General features: G+C 40.7%; 1 protein-coding gene across 1 annotated transcript; it reads right to left on the bottom strand.

Annotated features, from left to right (window-relative positions):
* Positions 1-210: 210 nt before the first annotated feature.
* Positions 211-21,537, bottom strand: impg2a (interphotoreceptor matrix proteoglycan 2a). Its single transcript, XM_044366294.1, has 20 exons — positions 21,336-21,537; positions 19,763-19,929; positions 19,645-19,660; positions 19,503-19,535; positions 18,171-18,241; positions 17,914-18,069; positions 16,755-16,813; positions 16,609-16,629; positions 14,420-14,631; positions 13,336-13,379; positions 11,854-12,043; positions 10,597-11,594; positions 9,831-10,118; positions 9,509-9,728; positions 7,764-7,974; positions 6,193-6,381; positions 4,691-4,892; positions 4,221-4,300; positions 3,606-3,669; positions 211-2,854 (listed from the first exon to the last, which is right to left on the bottom strand). Exons 1-19 carry the CDS (start codon positions 21,535-21,537, stop codon positions 3,633-3,635), a joined length of 3,396 nt encoding a protein of 1,131 aa, XP_044222229.1. The 3' UTR covers positions 211-2,854; positions 3,606-3,632.
* Between the last annotated feature and the right edge of the window lie 1,094 nt (positions 21,538-22,631).

Raw genomic sequence — 22,631 nt, 5'->3', positions numbered from 1 at the left:
CTCTCTTTAACAGCTCAAAAAACATACTTAACATTGTTTTATCACCTTTTTACTTCATGATTTTTAGTTTTGAACCAATGACATGTCTCAGAAGTCCAAAAAACATTACTTCTGTTTACTTCACAGCAGAGAGACACCAGCAATGAAAAATGGTTTAATACAATGTATGTTTATACTGGATGTGTATACTGTTTATACTGATGTTTAAACTGCTCTATATCTTCATACACGATCTGTGCTGACAGTACGTTTTACGCACTACCTGTTCCTAATCCCAAATAAGTTTATTTGGATTTCTATTATTGACATTGTATACTGTTTGTTCATTGGAGCTCTAACAGAGAGTTAAAGCTGTCTGGGGTCTAACTGACATACAGCGTCTGTGTAGGATAACTGTACATTTCTTGGTCTGTGAATGACTTTTTGGCAAACAAAAGGAAATGAATGTACAGTGGGGTCCAAAACTCTGAGACCATTAGTCAAGACACTTCTATTTTGCATTTGTTTTGAATGTAATACTCATTTTTTCATCACAATTGATAATATCAGCTTAACAAAACAGCACTCACACCCTATTTCTCCATCATCATGGCCATTTTGATCTTATAATAATAAACTAAATGACACCATAACTGGCCACCAACACATATCTGACTTCACCAAACCACACCGAGTATAATCCAAACCTCTGGAACAATACTAAAAACAACAAAATATGGGCAGCTGGATCCAATTTTTTCAACACAGTCACACGTCAGTTTGGGCTTGTTCACAGTTATATTGTTTCACCAGGCCGATGCTATGTTTACACAGTGTCTTTTACTGTTGCATAGGCATTCAATTACACAGCCAGTTCCAGGCACATGTGTATATGTGTGTGACACAGGCCGATTACTGGTACACACTCTTAGAAACTGTCACGGCCACAGACGAGCCTAATCCATACCTGCTGTGCTGAGGATAATCTGCTTTTCGGATTAACTGGGAGCGGCTAAACACCTGGCCCAGCGAGCAGAGTGGAAGAAGCCAATATGTCAGTGACTCCAAGAGAGAAAGCAAATCTGACAGGAGTCTCTATTTTATAGAAAACATTTTATCTTTATTGTTTATTAGTAATTTAAACAGCTGCACGGTGTAGTAACACTGTTAAAATGATGAATGACACAGTCATCAGTAAAAAAAAAAAAAAGTATATGTCCATATATTGAAACATTTGAGACACATGATTTACATGCTACAATGCAACTGTTAATATCTTCAGTGTTATTTACAGGACAGAACACTGTATGGGATGATTGGCCGTTTGTCCAGGTGGCAGGTGGAGGACGTTGACAAAAACTGTATGCCGACACAAAAAAAAAGCATGCATGTAAAAAATAAAACAGAACATACTGATCGCAAAAGGCATGACACCGTCACAAGAGCCTGCTTCACCAGTGTTTATCGCTTGTGTAGACCTCGAAAAGAAAAGAAGCTAGGACATGATCTATTTATCTGATTCTGACCTCCTAAGAGAGCTGATCGGTCACACTGGCCGACAACAAACGGAAACCTACAGATTGTAATCAGCTGCAGATGTGAAGGTCCACTCAAGGGACAAGAGGGGTCAAGCACAACAAGTCCGTGGAGGAATGTCCGAGAATACCAAAGAAAACACTGGAATTAGTCTGTCAGAAAGTTTCAGGTGGAGGAGCAGGATCGTGGCCAAACAAGTAGTCGCAGGGCAGGACGGTTTTTTTGGGGGGGGGGTTGTTTTTTTACGAGTTGCTGGTAACCTTAAAGTTTCTCAACAGGAGACGCAGCTTGAGCTTGTCTTTCCAATGAGCACATGTTTTTATCAGCTTACTTTTTCCTGTTCTTTCAGTTGCATTACATATGACATCTGAAAGCAGACCATTTGATCAAATCCCTGGGCCGCCTGCCCCGGAGCATTTTTCCACTGAAACGTGTTTTCACTTATTTCTGGATCCCAGAGCTGGACCGGGTTTATGCTCTCTGCCTTTCTCCATCACCACTTTTTTCACTCTCTTGTGTCTGCCACGCCATACATTTACAAACAAACACCACAGTTTCTGATCGGTGGAGCCCTTAAAAAGGCAGAAAAATCCCCTGCCAGGAGAAAACTAGCTGGAATCATCTTCTACTCATAGTTCAGACAGTGAAAGGCTGCTTTTACAGAGTTGAACCGTACAAGACATACACTACAACTGTATTTGGCCACCTTAATGTATAGTAGTACTCTAATATACAGAGTAAATTGTAAAATGAGTCATCATAGACCTCTACTTTTCAAAAATATTTTAAATCAATATAGCACCATCGACTAAAGAAAAGCAGCTCTCTCAGTGTCTCCATCTTAAAGAAATGACTCACTTTGAGCTTTGGAGAGACAAAAAAAAGTAGAGACAGCTGTTAAAATAATATCTTAACTAGCAAACATGCTAATAAAAATATATAACTATATACATATTTACAGTTTGATGCTCTTCCATTTAAGAATGGACAAGTAGGATATGATGAAACAAAAGTATTATGCACCACTAAGTAAAAGTACTACACAGGATTGTTATGTGTCCAATAACATTTCAAGTAACAGGATGTGGTCCAGTTTTCCCCCAAAGGGAGACGTCCAGTGAGTGAGCAGCAAACACGTCCCCTGATGTCACAGCCAGCTCACCCGATCAAGAGAAGGCACCGAGGAAGAAGGAAGAACAGTCGACACCACTGCCCCACACAGGCAGGGACGGACGCAGACGCAGGAAACTGTGTGGGTTGAGATTATAACAGTAGTGTGCTGAATGACAGTCCATCTTTAACAGTGCAGTCCACGCTTTTGTAATACAGAGGCATATTGCTGTGTAGCAGAAAAAGTATGTCAGTATGCAAGTTTCAACTTTTGAAAAATATATATTACACATATATAATATCAAACTACACAGTCAGCTATTATACGTTTTTGATTTATTCGGGGTTTTTTTGCCAATTTAAGTTCTAATTTGAAAGTAGACATTAAATATTATATAGGCATTAATTAAAAAAGGTAACAGACCCTTGTTAATACATTTTACTTAATTGATTCTATGTATGAAGTAAAACCTTTCCAATTATGAATATCTGCCATGATTTTCTTTTTCAGAGGTCCATAGCTTTTGCTAACTTTGATAAATCTTTGGGTACATATTGTAGTGCTGGGTGTAAGTTACTGTTGTGTTATTTTGCAGTGCTTTTATTGATGGCGGTGTCCACCATAGGGGGTAATTGGCTGAGAAGTAGTTCCGGGGAGGGAAAAGGGTGTTCTGTTAAGTTAAGATGCAGCAAACGTTAATGGCTAGTTAGTTAATGAGAGAAGTTCAGAGGGTTAGCCACCCTGTTTCTTGTTTTACCAGGGACACCTCAACCTCGTGTTAGCTGTTGCTGCGGCAAGGAAATAAATCTGTTGAGCTAGCAAACAGCAACGTCACCTCCTCGTCGTTCTTCCTCCATCTGCCTAGCCACCCCGCAATGCTGCGATATGTATCCCTTAGTGTTTTTAACAAAGATCTTGACGGGGATTGTAACTGAAATTCGGAACCAACTACTACAGTCTTCAAATGAAGAAGAAATACCTTGTTGTTCACAGGAGAGTTTCATGTCTATGTCGACGAGCTCTCTCTGCGGGTATCCAGGACACTGCAGCGCACACACAAATATACAAACACATTAGATTTCATGCTTCTAGATGAATCAGTTACTGCATGTACAAACAAGTACCCACAACATTAAAGCACTAACACAGCTCTATCTGGCATGAAGGATCTTCATGGCACACAGAGCAGTGAGCTCCAGCCAGATACAACTTAAAAACAGTCACTGCCTTCACACACACACACACACACACACACACACACACACACACACACACACACATTTCTACTGCCAGACTGTTGGCAGACAAAGGAGCGTCTGTGTCTCGTAAAGGTTTCTGTCTCACTGTATCAGCTCCGTGCCTGGCTGGTGAAGATTTAGGAACGATCTGTTTCCACACTGGTTTGGCATGACTTTAACTCTTCGTCTCCTCAAGCTCTTAACTGACAAACATATCATTTTTTTAGCTACAATCTTGCCAGTCTCGTGTATCTCAAACTCATTTCCCTTTTTCCTTGTATCTTGGTTTGTTTGGCACATGCCTGGGTGGTTATCTTGTCATAGTCTGAAAAGGGGGAAACAAGAGAGGCACTCACGCTTGATGATGCCGCACAAAATCTGCAAACTGCCGGTCCTTAGCGTAGAGCTCAATGATGCGTATCCTGTCTTGGATTTCCTGCAGAAACACATATCAGTCAAGGGGGAACATGACATTACATCACATGCAGATAAACAGTACAACGATCACACTGAGGCTCAATGAAAATGTGACATTTCACTCAAAAAACTACAATAACTTTTTGAGTAGAGGGTGCAAAAGCCAGTTGGTGAGACAAGTGTGCAGTTTCCGATTTGAATCCTTTTCAGGTAATATTTGGATGTGGGAACAGTAATGCAACTGTATGAATGTCTGTGTGTGAGACAACTGATGAAATGTCAAACAGGCACTTAGGTTTTACTGGAAAAAGAAGCTTATACAAGTTTTAAAAGACACAGAAGGTAAAGGGTTTCTTAATGAGGCTAAAAATCCTGAATTATACCAATGAATAGTGGCACACAAACACACCTCCTTGGTCAGTTCACTGTTTTCATAAATGTGTCGTATCTCCTCGCTGCTAAAGTCAGTAGAGGCTTCAGCGCTGGCACTGCTATAGACAGGAGCCTCAGGATAGCGGCGGTAGTAGTGGCTGTAGCCTGTGGTGGCCTCACTCTCATACATGGGGTTGTACTTGGTTGCCCTCTCTAGAGATGGGAGACTCTCTGCTCGCCTGCAGAAAGAAAAAGATCACAATGTAGATGCAGGATGATAAACAAGTTGTCTAGCAGGCCAAAAAAGACAATTGAGCTGCAGTGAGCAAGACTTCAGCATTGATTAACCTTTGTTAACCTTGGATAATTCCTTTCATTTATGCATGAGTTGGACTCAAGACTGTCAGAAAGCCTATTGTGTTAGGTGTTTAAGGCTTTTTGGAAACAGATCAGCAGCATATCTGATCAGTTAATTGGCTGAGGTTAACACAGTTTTTCTCCGCAGGCTGCTCTGGGAGTCATGCCAGACAAGCACAAACATACACCATGATGGATGGAGGACAGATACTTTGCGCGAAGGGGCAAAGGAGGACAGGAGGAATGAGACACCCAGGCAGAAGGAGAGGGGGTGGCCACACTTCAGAGAGTTAAGAGGAATAAAGGATGGTGCAGTGGATAATTTTTGGCTGACTAAAGAGGATACAGTCATGGGATGTCTCAACTCACTCAGTCCGCTTAAGAAAGTAACCAGACTCCTTTAATCCAAAGCCGATCACGTGGAGGAGAGAAAGTCTTCAAACTCACTAAATGTAAGCATCTCTGTTAACTATCAAACTGAAAAGTGCAGTTTGTTTCTATGCAGGAACAGAGTTAACAGCTTTTGCAGGCTGGTAGAAACCTTACAGGTTTATTCATCGTATACTGTTCATCTTACTTAGCAGCTTTATGTAGGTTATATGCATATATGATGTATTAACCCTATAAGTTGATTTTTTTCCCTTAAATGTTGTCAGTATCACATTCCTGTCAATGACAGGGTTACATATTCGTCACTTCATTGCAGCTGTATGCAAACCCAAAGGCCAAAGCCAAAACCAAGAGTTTTTAGGATGCAACTTGACATGTTTGACAATTTAATATGTATCCCACTTGAAATTCTGCCTGATGTATTTGGTGTCTATGGAAATATTTAGGATCTCCACTTGAATTTAAAATACGGAAGTTCTGTAACTTGGAAAAGTTGGTAAAGATCTCCAGATTATTAGAGGTCAAAGAAGGAAGTTTGTGCCAGCACAATTTCTTTGTTGAGAACATATTTGTTCTCCTTATTATTCACCACTGTGTCACTCACTGATAAACATATAAAACCTATGTAGTACTATGGAGAGACACAGCGATAATGAAGAATATATAGTATATTGCATATTAACATGCCAATAAACTCTTATGACAGTATGGCAGACATGAAAAGTCGCAAATATGCCCTCCATCCCTCACATTATAATGTACTCATATGCTTCTCCAATCAGAATCCCTCACCGAATGGGGTCCTCTGACTCATCCTTGTCATACTGATCACGTAACGTCCGAGCGAGGAAGAAGATCACACCAGAAGCTACCAATAGGAATCCAGCCACAGAGGCAATCGCTATACCGACCACCAGCGGCTCGGACACGTACTCCTCACAGTGCTCTCCTCTGTACCACCAGTTCTCCCCAACACGACACCTGTGATGACAATGGAAATTTGTCATGAAATCATTCCCACTCAGGTGCAATGACAAAAAAGTGAACAACACTGACTGATGTATGTTCCCTGTTTTAAATTCATTAAGCATTCAGGGAACAGCAGGAGAACAAAATGTTTCGGAAAATATTATTCACTGTTCTGTTTGTTTGTTTTTTCTGAAATCATTTAAGAATGTAAAAAAAGCACGACTGCATCCGCAACTTTGTCTGTATTTTGACATAAATAATAACAGGTCTGCAATTATAAAGCTCTGTATGTGTCATTAAATCATTAATGCCTCATTTTGGAATTTAACTTTTGAAATGTTTGTATCCTGTCTCCATGGAGCACTGCAACACTTCTGGTTGGAAGACGTGAAGTAAACAACTATCCAAGAGCATCTGGAGCTGCCTGCATGTTTTATGATGTGGTAGTGGTGTAAAACAAAGGTCACACTGGCACACAATCTCCTATGTGTCTGTTCATAATCATTCTGGTTAAAGAACACCACATATAACATTCTCAGAAGAACCACCAGACTTGTCCCTGATTTGGAGTATTGTCATCTTACTCGCATATATTCATGCTTAAGCACAAAACAACACAAGTGCAAATGTCTGTTAAGACATAGAAATATATGCAAAGACACCAGGAACACCAATGCATGCATTAACATTGTTATCAAGTAATCAAGTAATCCTTAAACATTTTTTAGATAATTACCAGAAAGTGTGGAAAAAGAAAAGATCCAGAGCGTTCCAATAGCTGGTTTAAAAACAATATTTCACTGAACAAAAATGTGATAATATGCATCCTGGAGTTAGAAAATGGATCATAATACTAATCAAATCTTTGCAATTATGCCTCCCCAAATGGTACTCATTGTTTTGATGCATATACAGTAAATTAAATGCCAGAGGGGGCAATTAAATTAACATAGCAAACTGCCAAATGTTTGAGTGCAGACTCAAACTGTTAACATGCCAAATTTATTTAAAAAAATCTTAATCTAAGCCAAAAAATAAATGTTTGAAGATGGTTAATTAGTGTTAGCAGCCAACTAATTAGTTTGTTTTTTTTTTAATTTTATTTAGTTTAGTTGGTTATGATTATATTTCATCAGGCCAGAACACAACGGGAACTACTCTTACCTCCAAAGTAAGAGGTTGACATGTTTGGACTGCTTTGTGTCTTTTCTCTACATGATCAAAACGCAGCCAAACAGACCAAATTCAAAACTAGCAGGAAGGATTCTGCCTGCTGCATGAAGCGGATTTGGAAAAGCAGTTCTCAGTGCTCTGATACGCAGCATTAGCCTCACAAACCTGCAAACTCACTCTTGACCGCACAGGCAGATCATTTCCCCCTAATCCCCACCCACCTGCAGATGGCTCCCTGGCCTGGGATGATGTCACACTTGCCGTCATTGAGGCAAAAGTCAGTCTGCAGCTCACAGATACTCTGACAGGGCAAGCCGTCCACGCTGAAGTAGCCAGCGTTACAGACACACTCTGCCTCACCCGACCACTTGTTCACTTTACACTCTGCGTACTCGTTGCACGCCTGGAACTTACAGGGGTCTGCCTGGTCTCCTGGAAATTAAAGAACCATAAGAGTGTTATTATGTGTATGTGTGTAGTGGTATTAGCAGAAAAAGTGGGTTGATTACAGGTTTTTAGATTAGTCAATTAATCAATTAGTCACTATTTTGATAATCGAACAATTAGTCATTTTTTTAGCAAATATGCCAAAAGTTTGTTGGTTTTAGCCTCTCAAATGTTAAAGTTTAATGCTTTTCTTTGTCATATGTGATAGTAAACTGAATATTTTGGGGTTTTGGATTGTTGTTTGGACAAAATAAGTCATTTAAAAGACATAAACATTGACTGTTGTGATATAATAATGGGTATTTTCACAATTTTCTAATATTTTATAGACAAAACAATTTATCGAATAATTGAGAAAATAATCAGTCAATTAATCAATAATGAAAATAATTGTTAGTTGCAGCCCTACAGGATTTTATATGCTTGTGGTGATTAAGCATTTAAAAGTGATGAGTGAATTCCTTCACCTCTGTTTTATCAAAATGTTTAGAATTATCAATATGCATAAAAATGTTATTCCAAAATGATAAATACCATTTCAAAAAAACAGGAAATACAGACCTAAAGGAATAGTTTGACATCTTGGGAAACATGCTTATTCTCTTTTTTGCTAAAAGTTAGATAAGATGAATACCACTCTCGTCTTTGTAAGGAAACAGCCGGCAGCCAGTTAGCTTAGCTTAGCACAAAGACTAGAAACAGGTGGAAACAGCTAGCCTAGCTCTGTATAAAAGGTAACAATTTCACCTACCAGCACCTCTACAGCCCAGCAGCCCAGCGGATTAAACAAACAATATAATAGTTGATGTGTTGAGATACCATGTTAGTTGATGAGCTTTATTAGTGTTGGTAGGCAGATTTTGTTACCTACAGACAGTGACAGGCTAGCTGTTTCCCTCTGTTATAGTCTGTAATAGTTCAGATATTTAAAAAAAACCCTACTAATTTTTTTTTTGTTGAAACTGAAACACAGACACATACAAACCATTCTTCCTCACTTTCTAACGGAGCATCTGCGTTTATGCGTGCTGGGATCCAGCATTGAGCGCTGGCTGTGACTTAAACAGATTATGACTGTAAACACAAGCATAATTCACTGATATCATGACAGGCCCATTACGAGCTGACTGATGATCTCACACAGTAGCCCTGACCACATGAGGAAATTAATAAATGTGGTTAGGAAATGTCATGCTGGGTCCATAATTGAGCCATATATAAAAAAAATGAAAGAAATATAATACACACACTGTGTAACACCAGAGCAGCACACTGTAATCACTCCATCAGTGTGGTTAATGATTTGTCAACATGGCTGCATCGCATCTTCAGACCAAGACGTGTCACAACAGGGATTCAATACTTGCTTTGCCAGATCCTTTCAAAGTCAAACCCATTTTTCCAGAGTGATTTACTGCAGTTATTTTACCAATGTTCTGATATTACACCCATTAAGAAACATCTGGTATAAGTCATGATTACACTACAGATGCAACACTTTACTTTAGTGAGCGCCTACCTGACTCAACATCCAGCGAGTACTTGTCGATGGCCAAGTTCATGGTCTGGTAGGCTGTGTTACAGAAGTCTTCCAGGATCAGATAGACAGTTGTGGTGACACCACGAGGCACAGGCTTGCCAAATTTCATCCGGCTGTTGACCACAATGCTCCCATTCCTGAAGTTCAGGATCTCCAGGTTCTGAAAGTTGCTCAGGTTGGACTGTAGGTAGGGCACAAGCTGGGAAAAGATTGATGAATGTACAATGTGATGTTAAAAACCAGAGGCGTTGACACAACAGCGGGAATAATGATAACCACAAGTAAAATATGAGATGCCTACCAGTTCTAGGAAGCGTTGCTCCAAAGCTTTGTACTCTGGGGAACTCTTGTTAAAGAGATCATCTGAGAACATCATGTTGGTCACCCTCAGGCTGAAGAACACCATCAGTGCTCGACCAGGATTTACAGGCATGGCAATACTGGCCTGGTCTGTGCCATGTGCCACACCAATCGGGAATCCGGTGCTGCCCTCCTCTGTGTGGTTGACCAAACCGAAACCATAATTCACTACTTCAAAGCCCTGGTCTTCAAGGGAGGCATCATCCAAACCATCATTAGGGGTCTGTATCTGTAGGATAAAAATAGTGGATGAGTTTTGAAATTAGACTTTTTTACCTCAGAGTGAGCTGCAACAATGTTTACTTTGACTTATAGATCTGTTTTAAATTACTAATAAGTTACAGTTGAACTCAAATTAAAAGAAGTTGGTATGTACAAGTAACAACTTGTATCAACGTTTGTGAGGTATAGATGTATGACATGCTCCGGTACATAGAGAAGGTTGACAGCGCATTTCCTAGCAACGCCAGCCCTTAAATGTCAGTTTTATCCTCTTTTGAAGAGTGAAACATCATACACAATAGCAGTGTCAATTTAGTTCATATTTCATTACACAAAAGTGAGGACAAGTCAAATTTCAGTTAGACTTTAAACATTAAAAAGGAAAAGCAACATGTGATTCTTCTATTTTAAAACCTAAAATTGTGTATTCAGTGATATTTTTTTACGACATAAACATTAAATCCCGTTTCATTCTTTTGCTTTACCTCCACCAGTGAAGGAATGATGATGTCAGGTTGCCCATCAGAGGCAGGGTAAACATCAGATATATAGGTGAAAGGTGACTCCATCTCTGGAGACAGGGCAGTTGGTTGGACAGGACTCAGAGAATCTGTAACTGATGGTTCTGGTTCATCCTTGCTGACCATTAAGATCTCATCCTCTGTAAGATCCTCAGTCGAGATCTCTGGAGCTTCCGGACCCTCTTCCACTACAGCTGGAGCTTCAGATGCAGTCTCCTCCTTCACCTCTTGTCCCTCACTCTCTGTCGGTGCCTTCATGCCACCCTCTTCAGACACAGGTTCCTCAGGATCGGACAAAACCACATTGATGGCTGCGTCTTCCTCAGGCTGTTCCGGGTTAACCTCCTCATCTGCAGGTAGAACATCTGTGAGGTTTGAGTCTTCTGCTGACTCCACTGAGTCTTCGCTAACAGGAGGCAGAGCAGTTTCTGCTGCCTCTTGCTCTGATGCTTCACTTGCTACATCTACAGCATCAGGGGCTGGGAGTAGCACAGGCAGGTCTTCTTCTTCTGCAGTCTCAGTTGAAATTGTGGAGATCTCAAGTTCCTCTGGAATCTCTGCCTCACTAACAACAACCTCATCAAGGTGCTCCTCTTCCGGAGCTGCCACATCTTCAGCAGCAGGCTCCTCTCCCACTGCTGCAACCTCGACGTCTGCTGTTTCCTCTTCTGACATGTCCCCTGCATCTATGATGACATCCTCTGTTATCAACACATCTTCTGAAGCAGTCTCATCAAGAGAAGTTTCTTCCTCTGCTGCTGTGGATGCAGACGACGGAAGTATGTCATCCAGGTCACCTGTGCCTGAACCAGAGGCCTCTGGTTCCACCGGTGGTTCAGGCAGTGTGACGCCCTCTGGCAGCTCAGCTGGGGGGAGCTCAGCTGGGAGCTCCTCTGGTGGGGGGTCCTCTACAGCAGGAGTCTGCACAATGTCCTCCAGCAACAGACCCTCCTCCTCGATGCCTGAAAAAACAAAGACAAAGGAAAGTCAGTGTGCCAGCTGGTCCCCCTTCTTAGAAATTGGCTACCTCTTTCCAGTGATATATCTATCTAACAAACCAGACAAACTCATTTTTGAAATTTGAGCTCAACAAACTGAGAACTGAGAGATACAGAAAATCACCCATTCCTTTCCTAAGAAGTAATTTAAGTGGCCACTTAAAGCAGTAGGAAGTTTTTATATAGTATGCTGTGTGTGTGTGCGTTCAGGATAAACACTCACTGCCAGCTTCAGGTGCATCAGTGGTCAAGACAGGAGCAGCAGGTATAACAGCACTCTCCTCCAGAACAATGATATCACTTTCTGTTGTTGTCTCTATGTTGCTTTCAGATAGCTCAGGCAGGAATTCATCTTTGTCCTCTGTGTCCTCCTCCAGGATCAAGACCTCTGGTGGCTCATCAGCAACATTCACCTGCATCACAAACACGCTTCATTATCTAAAACTTTCGGCACGAGACCACTTTGGTACAACTTCTCCTTCAATATGGAGCCTAGAGTGTGCTTGTGTGTAATTTCCTTATATTTCTTTATGTATATAGTATATCTTGTTCTTATAGGTCTTTAAAGTTATCACAAAACCGAAACTGGGATTTGATAGGCAGACACATACGAAAACGGAATAACAAAAAGTATCAAAAAGCCTTTTGCAATTCCATTTCCATTCGGTTTTAAATTTCAATGATTAATTCATCATTAAAAGACTAACTTAATAACAGGCTAAAAAGCTGTTTCACTGACCACTTTGGTTGAAGGTTTCAAGCATAACTGCTGAATATGTTTTAAAGTGCGCTCTCTTACACCTGTAACCACACCCAGCAGTGATGTCACAGTGTACTGACACAACACAGAGTATATTTCTACATCACTGCAGCAAAATGAGAAGTTAAAAGAGGTCAGCAAAAACAAGATTTTCATTATTTATTAGTATTTTTTAACTTAGAGTTCATTAATAAATCATTTAAATACAAAATTAATTCTTTCATTTATAATATATCTTTTTTTATATATAGCAATGTATTAATTTTACGTTTTACAATTGTCTCCGGGGCACACTTCTGGCCTTACACTTCTGATACCAACTCAAAAACCAGCAGCTGAATCTAAAATGTTCCAAATCCAAACCAGAGCAGTAAAGTGCTTCGGTGGCACAGTAGCTCTTTGCTCTCGCCTGTAAATCAATTCCTGATGAGGACTTTGCCAAACTCTCCCAATTCACATAATGAGTCAAATTAATCACTTAGGGTGCTGAGCTATAAAGTGAACGAGCAGACACATTTAGTGCAACCCAGACTCTGATTACCATCAAAGGGTGCACTCAACCACAAGACAGCACAAATAAAGACAGACTTTAGATGGTATTACTTGTCTGAATGAACTCATATGTGCCGTCTCTCCTTACAGTGCACCACACCACCTGCTGTGGCGTGGTGCACTGTAACCCTTGCCCCAGAATAGCAGTGGATTATTAGAGCAAGAGCCAAACTAATCTTCAAAGCTGCAGTTCATCCTTGCTGGTGAGCTCATCCCCTACCTGCACTGGTGTGGTCTGGATAACATCACAAGCCAGTTACAGGTTATCTCAACATCCGTAAAACTCCAAGCGTCAGCTTCCATAAACAATAGTGACATATCAACTTTGTGGGGCAGCTGGAAGCAGCTGAATAGCCTGGAGAGAGATAGTTGTGGAGGTAACTTGTTACTCACCATGGCTCCGTCTGCAGCATCAACAGACACGGGGATCTCAGACACTGTGGAACCAGTGGTAAAAACAAATATTAATACAAACTGACACACAAAAGGTAAATGTGCCAAATAGTTTAAATAATCCTGCCTGCCAGAGTCTACAGAATACTTTTACCTTCCCGGCACTGACAGCCTTCATTCTGACAGCACTACTTTTAGGGGTAAATAGCTACAAATCAGTGCTAAAATCTGGAGAGAACATCAGACGCCGTGGGCCAAGGCTATTACTGCATCACCCCCAAAGCTGAATAACAAAGCCAAGCTGCGCCTTTAAGTTCCCAGCCACACATGTCAGCCATATGAAAGTGTTTAACCATCATTTCACACGTCTCGGCCCATAACTGATGTGAGCATCAGGTGGCATCCATCTCAAGAGGAGCTTGCTAACACAGTAAACTAATGACACGCTTTCTATCAAAAACATGGTCAGGGAGAAATCTCACAGGAGGAGGAGATATAGGCACATCCTTCAATTTCTGGAGAAGGCTTCGGGCCAAACACAGGAAGCAGCTAACCTACTTACTGACAGGAGCAGTGGTTTAGATCTCCCTACAGTGTGTGTGTGCATCTGAGAGTGTGTGTGTGTGTGGCTGTGAATTAAGAGTTAACTGTAAGACCTGCTGGCTGAAAGCCAAAATAAAGGACTTAAGTAAGGCAAAAAAAACCTGGACTCTCTGGATTTCAAGTCTTTTTTGCTGAGGTCTATTTCGCAGACCATTTAATGACAAGGATTTAACCGCAGCACAGAGTAAACACACCGTTCCTATAACTGATGACTCTGTTATTTGTTCATTAAAAATGGCCCACTTTTGAGCTGAAATTTCTGCTAAATATGTCTCTGTCCTCTTTGACAGAAAGAGCCGACAAATAAGAAACAGATGAGACTATTAAAACCCTGGAATGTTTTCTCAAGTGGTGTAGCGTGTGTTAAGTGCTGGGTCTACAGTGTCTCTATTTGATATGACATTTGGAGGTTTGCCAATTAGATACATAGCAATAATGGTAGCATGTGTGTTCTGTTATAGTGCACAGGCCATCGTCATACCGCTCTCCTCCAGCTCGTCGTTATGCAGGGCTTCAGTGACAAAGTTTTTAAACTCGCTGAGTGTGTAGACCACTGTAGGGAGTTCCTTGACCTCACGGTACGAGTTCTCCACCCGGTTAGACTGCAAGGTCAAGTAGTCCAGTTGATCATTGCTCACCCCCGCGCCATCCACCACCACTGTGACCGCATAGTCCACCACAACGCCATCCAGCCTGGAGATACACATATGTCATCCAGTCAACACACAGAATAGCCTCAGGACTGGGCAATAATTTTAATATGATCATGTATTGACTTTTGTTAGACTTGTATTGTGATAAAAAGTATATTGTGTTATTGTTCAATTTATGATGCCAAGTGAATTGAAACTAAAAACAACAAATGTTTTTTAGGGGTTTTGTTTCACATATGTGAACAGTTTGAAAAAGAGAGACAGTTAAATGTGATAAACAATAAAAACAATGAATTGGTTATTTTTTATGTAATTTTGCATGTTTGCCCTATAGGGATACATATAGTTATCAGAAAATATTTGTATTTCCATAAGGCCATAATTGTGCAAACAGTTTAAGTACACCAAAGAATATATTTACATCTCCCCACATCTGGCCATAAACTAAGTGAGATTGTTTTGTCTACTGAAACTACAGTTTCCAAGGTCAAGAATGAACTTTTAATCTAAATTTTATTCATATACTGGTATTGATTCCAGATGGATCTTTTTCTATCCACGTCCTCTGCTTGAGCAGCAACACCAGAGCAACAAAATTACTGAAATGCCTTGCCAAAGGACACCATGATAGAAGTTGTTAAGCAACAAGAGATATTTCTTGTTATTTTTTCTAATGCAAACTTGCTGAGGCATTTTCCCAGTCTGTACCTGAGCACCATTTGACATTCAGTTTCTACACACATTTACAATTAGTAGAAATAAAAAGGTCTCCTGGATGAGAGAGCAGTTCTCTAAGAGGATGGAAATCGCTCAAGCATTAGCTTGATTTAATGTCAAACCTGTTAAAAGAGTTGTAGAGCGTTCACAGATGACTGATGACTCGAGTGATTTACACCAGCTTGGAATGCACAGCACCACTGTATAGGCCAAATGCGCCCGAGTCAGCAGAATGATCAATATCATCATAATAAACATGGAAACCTCACAAGACATTCCAGGTCATGGAAAAAAGCTATCTATCAGCCTTCATTTGACTACTGGGAGCCCCCCACTCTGACCTAGTTTGCTGAATTTCTGGCAGACAGCTGAGCACGTGCCGGTCCTCAGTTAGACCCATTTAAAAGAAGATCCAATTTTTCCCTCTTTAGTTTCACACTCCGGCAGATGAAATCTTCTCCTGATGTGCCCCGAAATCCCCAAAATCTGCACAACATCACTGTGGGAAGGTGCAAATATTTTTCTGTGTGCTTAATGTATATATGTTTGCAGAATTATGGCCATAAGATATACAAAGTAGAGTTAACGATTAAATTTAAGAAAATCTGGACGTCTAAAATCTCTTTACTTTTAGTTTGCAACAGAGGAATTTTACTAAATGCATTTACAATTTTGAGATTGTTGTACTTTAATTACAGTTTTTACTTCCCATTTAGAGGGAAATATTGTGCTTTTTACTTGTAATAGAGTATTTTTACACTGTGGTATTGCTCCATACTTAAGTTAAGGGTCTAGATGTTTTTTCCACCACCGTAAATAGAGTAGCAAGAGAAAATGGCACAGCAATACCTACTTCTCCGCCTACGTTTCCCTGTCTTTTCTAATTCATCTCCTCTGCTCTTTCTCACCTTCGCTCCTCCCATACACATAATATCTGTCCACCCTTCTCTCCATCCCTCAACCAGAGGCTGATTGGTGAGGTCATAAAGCCCCGATAATCGTCTCTATATAAGAGCACCTGCTCACTTGGTTGGACCCATCCTGATCCCACTTAACAGGTGAGTGACCGCACTAAGACCATTAACACAGGCAACTAGTGGCACACCTTAACACGTGCCTACGCTCACAGGTAAACACACAGTGTATGATGAAGGTGACCACTCACACTCACCCAGCTCTGGCTAAGGAATGGTTGATAGGGATCTTTGGGCTTAAATGCAAGACTGGATGGGGAGCACAACAGCTATGCTTTCAAGAACTAGTCAAGGTCAAACTACAACAGCCTGTATAGATGACTCACCCTTGGGCATCCTTCTGGGGCCTGCAGGAAACAAGGAGAAGCAGTTAAACCTCTGCAGAGACCTGAAATGTTGTTAATGTTACAAGTTCAGGTAGGTTTAATGTGTGGACAGTTCATTTGTCCAGATAAATAACAATAACACTGACCTGAAGTCCAGCACAGACACACTCTTAAATCCAGGAAGCCCCACCAGCGCATCCTCTATCTGCAGAGATAAAGATGATCAGGTCTAATAAAACAAGCCGCAGCTCAAGTTTGTTTCATATTTTGAGAGGTTACAGTGAACTTGTTTGGAAAAATAAATCGGATTTATTATTCCAACGGGACAAATTTAGTTAAAAGCAGTTGAAAGGTTTCGGGTCTTTTGCGCAGTGGCCCAGATCTTTATCCTTGGGAGGCAGGCTACTGCATCATGGTCAACTCGCAAGAAATTATTTTTATGAGTCTACAAGGACTTCTGTGCACAAACAATACATACACTGTTCTGCAGACTCACTGACCCAGTTTATTTAATCCATCAGAGAAGGAGGATACAAAAAGGTCTCCAGGGTCTATTGTCTCCTCTCTAATCCCTCCTTCTCTACACTCGTTGACTACCTCGGAGTTTTCAGTCCCTGTTCTCCCCTACACTTTCTCCACACAGGCTTTTAATCTCTTCAAGGCACATGAGCTTGTGTGCATGCAATGTTTGTGTTGGTCTATATCTCACAGTATGCAGAGATCTCCACAGAGAATACAAAACGGTTTAGCAATTAAGAGAAATATATTCCTTTGAAAACACATTAATCACAAGGACGTACAAAGACAAAAAATCAAGTGTGTGCAAACACACTCATGAAAATGCACCAAATTTTATTCATGATGATATTTACAAGGTATGTGCATGTATGCGTGCCCACTAAATTTGTGTGTCAAGCTGACTGCCAAATAAAAGAGTCCTTGGACAAATTTAATGAATTTTCCAAGTACCTGTAAAACTAGTGAAGTAGCTTCCAAAGGTGAGTATGTGTGCATTCATACACTAAAGTTGATCCATTCCCAAGAACATTGTAAAGCTGTATTTTCAGCACGTTGTTATTTCACCAAAACCAAATGTGTACCATAAAATCTGTGTGTTTTCTGAACCCCTGCCGAACACTTTGTGTTTCACTATTGCTGCTTTTAAAGTGCATGTTATTAAAACTAACAATGCATCCTCACAGATCATAAACCGGGAGATACAGCGGTTCCAGGCAGCACTAAAATACAGTAGCACTAAAGGGAGTCATAAAGGAGAATGAGCCAGGTACAGAAAAAGAAGCGAACCTTTTCAGCAAGCTGTCTGCTAAGTGTTTGGTACTGGAGGCTGGCTGGATTGTCGAGGTCGTCACTGTACATCTGTCCAGTCAGGAGGATGCTCAGCTCCACCACCTGCTCCAGCACAGTGGGGGTGGGAGGCTGCATGGCGATGTCATTGTCCAGCTGTGACATGAGAGATATAGTCACATTGTTATTAAAAGTGAATGTAAAAAATATATAAATCCCAACCTGTAAACATTTAAGGTGTGTGTGTGTACACTCACTGGACTCTCCTCAATCTCTGGGACAAAGACGACTGCTTCCTCCTCCTCTTCTTCTCCATCATCTTTGTCTTCTGGGTGTTTCAGTTCAGGTACAAAAAAGGGATTGTTTGTTTATTTCAAGTGGATGTGATCTTAAATCTCTAAATGCCATGATTCCTAATGGCTGTATGTATGGATTAGACTGTCCGGACCCTGACTGCTTTCTAAATCTCAGTCTGAACTGGCTTAAAGCCAAATTCACTCAAGTACAGAAAAATAACATACTGCATAAAAAGTTAGCAACCAAGAATACAGAGGATATATGTACATGAAACCACACGGCTAGATAACAGCCTGATACAGAAAAAACAATACTTGTGCATAGGTGCAGATATAGAAGGGTGTTATGCAGGACAGTGATGTGTATATATATATATATATATACACATCACTGTCCTGCAGCTGACAGTGACCTTCAGCAGTGTTGTCAGGAGTGACACTGACCTAGCTCAGGAGCCTGCGCAGCTTCCGTTGTATCTGGTGTTGGAGTGCTGTGAAACAACAAAAGTGATGTCACTTTACCAAATCATTAAAAACTAAAAGAATAAACAGCACGCTGACTAGAGATACGAGCTGGGTTTTAAAGAGTAAGGCTGGGTTGTTTTTTTTATCTTTTTATTTTTTATCAGCAAATCCTCTGAAGTGACCAAAACCAACAATGGATTTATTCTGCTACGTGTCAGCCAGGATGCCCTTACAGCCCTGTGTCATTGTTTGTGTCACACTGTATCAACACATAAAAGACCCATATGGTTGCATTAAGGGACATACCCCGTAATTTAATTGAGTGTGAAGTTTATTTTCAAACAACCCCATTTTCAATTTCTAGAGAGCAGCTTTACGTTGGGCAGAAGTCAATGGGCATACTCAAAGACTCAAAGACTCAAAGACACGGTTCAGTGTTTACACTTCTGAGAGGAATAAACAACACTGGCAATAGTGATGAAGGAATATGCAACAGCACATTATGAACTTACGGACAACAATAGCACAAAAGCATAAGCTGTTTTAGGCTGTGGCTATGCAGACAAAACTTGTTAGCAGGATTAAAGCAAGCAAGAATTCATTTGTTAGTTTTGGCCTTTTCAAAGGATTTGTTGAAAATAATAAAAAGATAAAATAATGCCACTGAGGAAAGCAAATACACAACAGAGCTTGGACAATAGCATCCAAGTCTAAGAAACACAAACAAAACAGGAAAAAAAGAAAAGCAATCAAATGAACATGAGACATCTGAAGTCATGTGTAAGGTAGGTAAGGGCAGGTAAGGTTTAAGAGTCCTGACAACCTTACCTGCACATATGTTGCCAGGACCCCGTGGGCTCACTACGGATGGTGGGAAGAATGACACGTGACACAGACTTAATGATGAGATCAGAAATGTATGATTGAAATGATGTGAAAGAGAAGGATTGTTTATTTTACCTTTTCAAACCTGGCCGTGACAGTCTCTGGAAATGAAAAAGAAAATGTTAACCACAGTATCAGTCACCTGCAGAGTCAGTTATCAAAGTCTTTAGTCACTTTTTTCAAGTCACTGGTTATCCACTAACCTTTTTAACCAGAGCCTGATGCTCCTCTGATTGGCTGAAATAGGTGCCAATATCTTGTGCATTGACTTTTCCCTCCTGGCACTGGTTCATCCAGCTTTGGTACTCTTCTTGCTCTGGGAGGCGGTCCCAGAAGATCTTGAAAGCCTCCCATATGGTCTCCTGGCACACTGGTCAGATCAGGAAGAGATGTCATCCACTTAATGCAAACTTACAGAGCTCTATATAACATCTACATAAATGTTTTCCAAGTTACTTTTCATGAGGTCTGTTATCGTCAACAACTACACAGACTGTTGCACAAATTTAATCTTGGATCTCGGCTACAAAGACCCACTCTGCTGGCTCATTAGCAGGGGAATGTTACAATCTCTAATTCACTGAAACATAATAGACCTTTTACAAAACTAGGTATAAGTAGCCCAGAGAATCTCCAAAGAAACTGGGGCCCAAATCTACTGTTTACTTCATGACATAACTCCCTTTCCTGAGTCAACCCAGTGCACAGACATATGCTCTTCTTCACTAATCAGCACTGTCTGTGAGGCCTTAAACACCAGTGGTCACCTCCAAATTGTACCAAAAAAAAGCTTACATAACAAACCTCAACATCTTGGCACCAGATAGCATGTCTTTCTCTGAGTCTGGCTGCCCAGGAGGTCAATGACAGGAAACACACCTTGATCTCTGTCCATTCTGTCACACACATTACAGATTTCTCTATCAAGAGGAGATCCAACCATCTATTCTGCACATTAGATCTTCAATTCCTGGCCATCTGCAGCCCTCCTTGTATCTGTTTCTTGAGGCATCAATTCACCTCAAATCACATGCATACACACACAGAATCTCTTACCCCTTTTGCTATTTTACTGTGCTGATAGTTTTGGTTTCATGTACCCAGGTCATCCCCTACTATGTAAGTGAGGGAAATTGTTTGTGGTTCAAAAAGTATTAGAAAATGACATTTTGAAAACTTAATGCGGCTAATCTAGACATTGTTTCTTTGGAACTACTTTCTACCGAGGAAATAGTTCCTATGAAAACTCTACACAGGATATTGTCTCTGGAAAGACACATTGCTGTTTTTAAAAGTATTTTTTCAATGCTTTGAGCAGCGCAAATGAGCTTCTATTGACTCTGTATACTTTGGTGTCACCAGAGGTTTAAGGGCATATACCTAGAGACCTTCATGGCCAGATATCATTGGGGTAAGTGAGAAAATGTTTTTGAAATTTGGGTTAACTGACCTTGTAAGGAAGCAAATGTATCTTATCTGTTGGCTTGAATGTAAATCTCATGAGGCCTAATTGCAACAAGTATCGACTCAGATGTCAACTGACATTCTTCTAATTGACCCATGTGGCTTCTTGCTACAATGGTTAACACCCTTCCCTATTGGACAGTTCATTCCCAGCACAGGTAGAAGTATTGTGAGGGGAATAGAAGGGACTGAGATTGGAAACCATGTTGGGAACAATCTCCAGTCAACAATCAACAGAAGGTTGTTTGTGTCCCAACCCCTTCTCCGATCCAATGACAACAGCATGGATTTTCATCTACAGTGATGTCTTACCTCTAAGATGAAAGTAGCTCAGATGAGTTGCAACCACCTGCTGAGCTGTGTCTTGTGCACACAGTTTGACTCCACTTGGGAAAAGGATGTTCCGTTTCCGTCGAGCCACATGGCCTTCATGAGATACCTTGACATCAGATACATGAACGATGCGTGGAAACACCACAGGCTCTTCACTATAAGGCAGACCTAGGTAACCCATTGAGGATCCTTCCACTGTTGCATCTGTGGTACCACAAAAAACACTTTAGGCTGACCATACTTCGTATAAGAACTGAGTAAGAAACGTAAAGGTTAACTATTGATACATACCTGCCCTTATGTCCAAAAATATGACCACAAAACTAAATACAACAGAATAGAAAACACATCTCCAAGATATGATGCACATGTTAAATCCGTGACTGTGTTTAAATCCTTAGACTTGGAAAAGGATCGAGTGGACATGTACTTCCTCTCAAGTCATGTGACAGCAACATAAACAGCGTCTTACAAGTTTGCATAGTTTAGAATTCTCCAGGTGCAGAAGAACGACAGAAACCCCGTACAGAAATCATTTGACGGTACAACCACATACTGTTTTCCTGCTTTCCTCCGTAGCTGAAGAGAGGTGTGTCCCATGGTGCTGAAAAGACAGCTCCTGGCTCAGGTAGATAGGCAGATGGCTCTTGGAGAGAGGCGGATTTTTTAATACTCTCTAATCCTGTTCACTCTAAGCCTTTTAGAGGAGCTCGCCAAGAAGTTACTGGAGCAACACTGGGAAGGGAGGGCGCTTAGTGCGGAGGAAACGTGGACAGAGAGAAGGCGACAAAGGCTACAGAATCAACAGCAAGGAGAAATGCATTAATACGTGCAGATATTAAGAGGAATATAATGAATTTTAACCTGAATTTTAGTTGGAATTTTTTGGGAGATGCCAGTTCAACAACTGCTTCACCTCAGACAAGTTTCTACGATCTGGAAAGCAGATACTTACAGACAATTATGGCTATTTTCAAGAAATCCCACACAAAGACGCTACCATACACCCACCCACTCACACAAAAATATAGTTCTTAAGTGTCAGGTTGGTCGAGGAGCTGAGGAGCAACAAATGAAATCCTCTCAGTATGTATCTATTGACAGCAGTGAGAGTTATGGGCTTAGTCTGGGGTCGACCTTTAACCTCAAACTGTACCTTATCCTGTTTTATCCTGTTTTAAAAAAAGGAAGTCTACCTCGTCTTACCTTTAAGCAGCTATATTACATATGTGAAACATATGTAATATAGCTGCTTATGTATGAAACAGTTAGGGT

The sequence above is a fragment of the Thunnus albacares genome, chromosome 11 (genome assembly GCF_914725855.1).
Source record: "Thunnus albacares chromosome 11, fThuAlb1.1, whole genome shotgun sequence".
In the NCBI taxonomy this organism is placed as follows: Eukaryota; Metazoa; Chordata; class Actinopteri; order Scombriformes; family Scombridae; genus Thunnus; species Thunnus albacares.
Note: the sequence above shows the minus strand (reverse complement) of the source record. Positions and strands in the feature narration are given on the sequence as shown.

Excerpts from the sequence above, each read along its gene's own strand:
- impg2a (XM_044366294.1), bottom strand. The coding sequence starts at position 21,537 with ATGGGTTACCTAGGTCTGCCTTATAGTGAAGAGCCTGTGGTGTTTCCA. Across the intron at positions 11,595-11,853 it reads TGATGCACCTGAAGCTGGCA|GCATCGAGGAGGAGGGTCTG; the intron begins GTGAGTGTTTAT and ends TTGTTTTTTCAG. Across the intron at positions 10,119-10,596 it reads TCATTCCTTCACTGGTGGAG|ATACAGACCCCTAATGATGG; the intron begins GTAAAGCAAAAG and ends TTTATCCTACAG.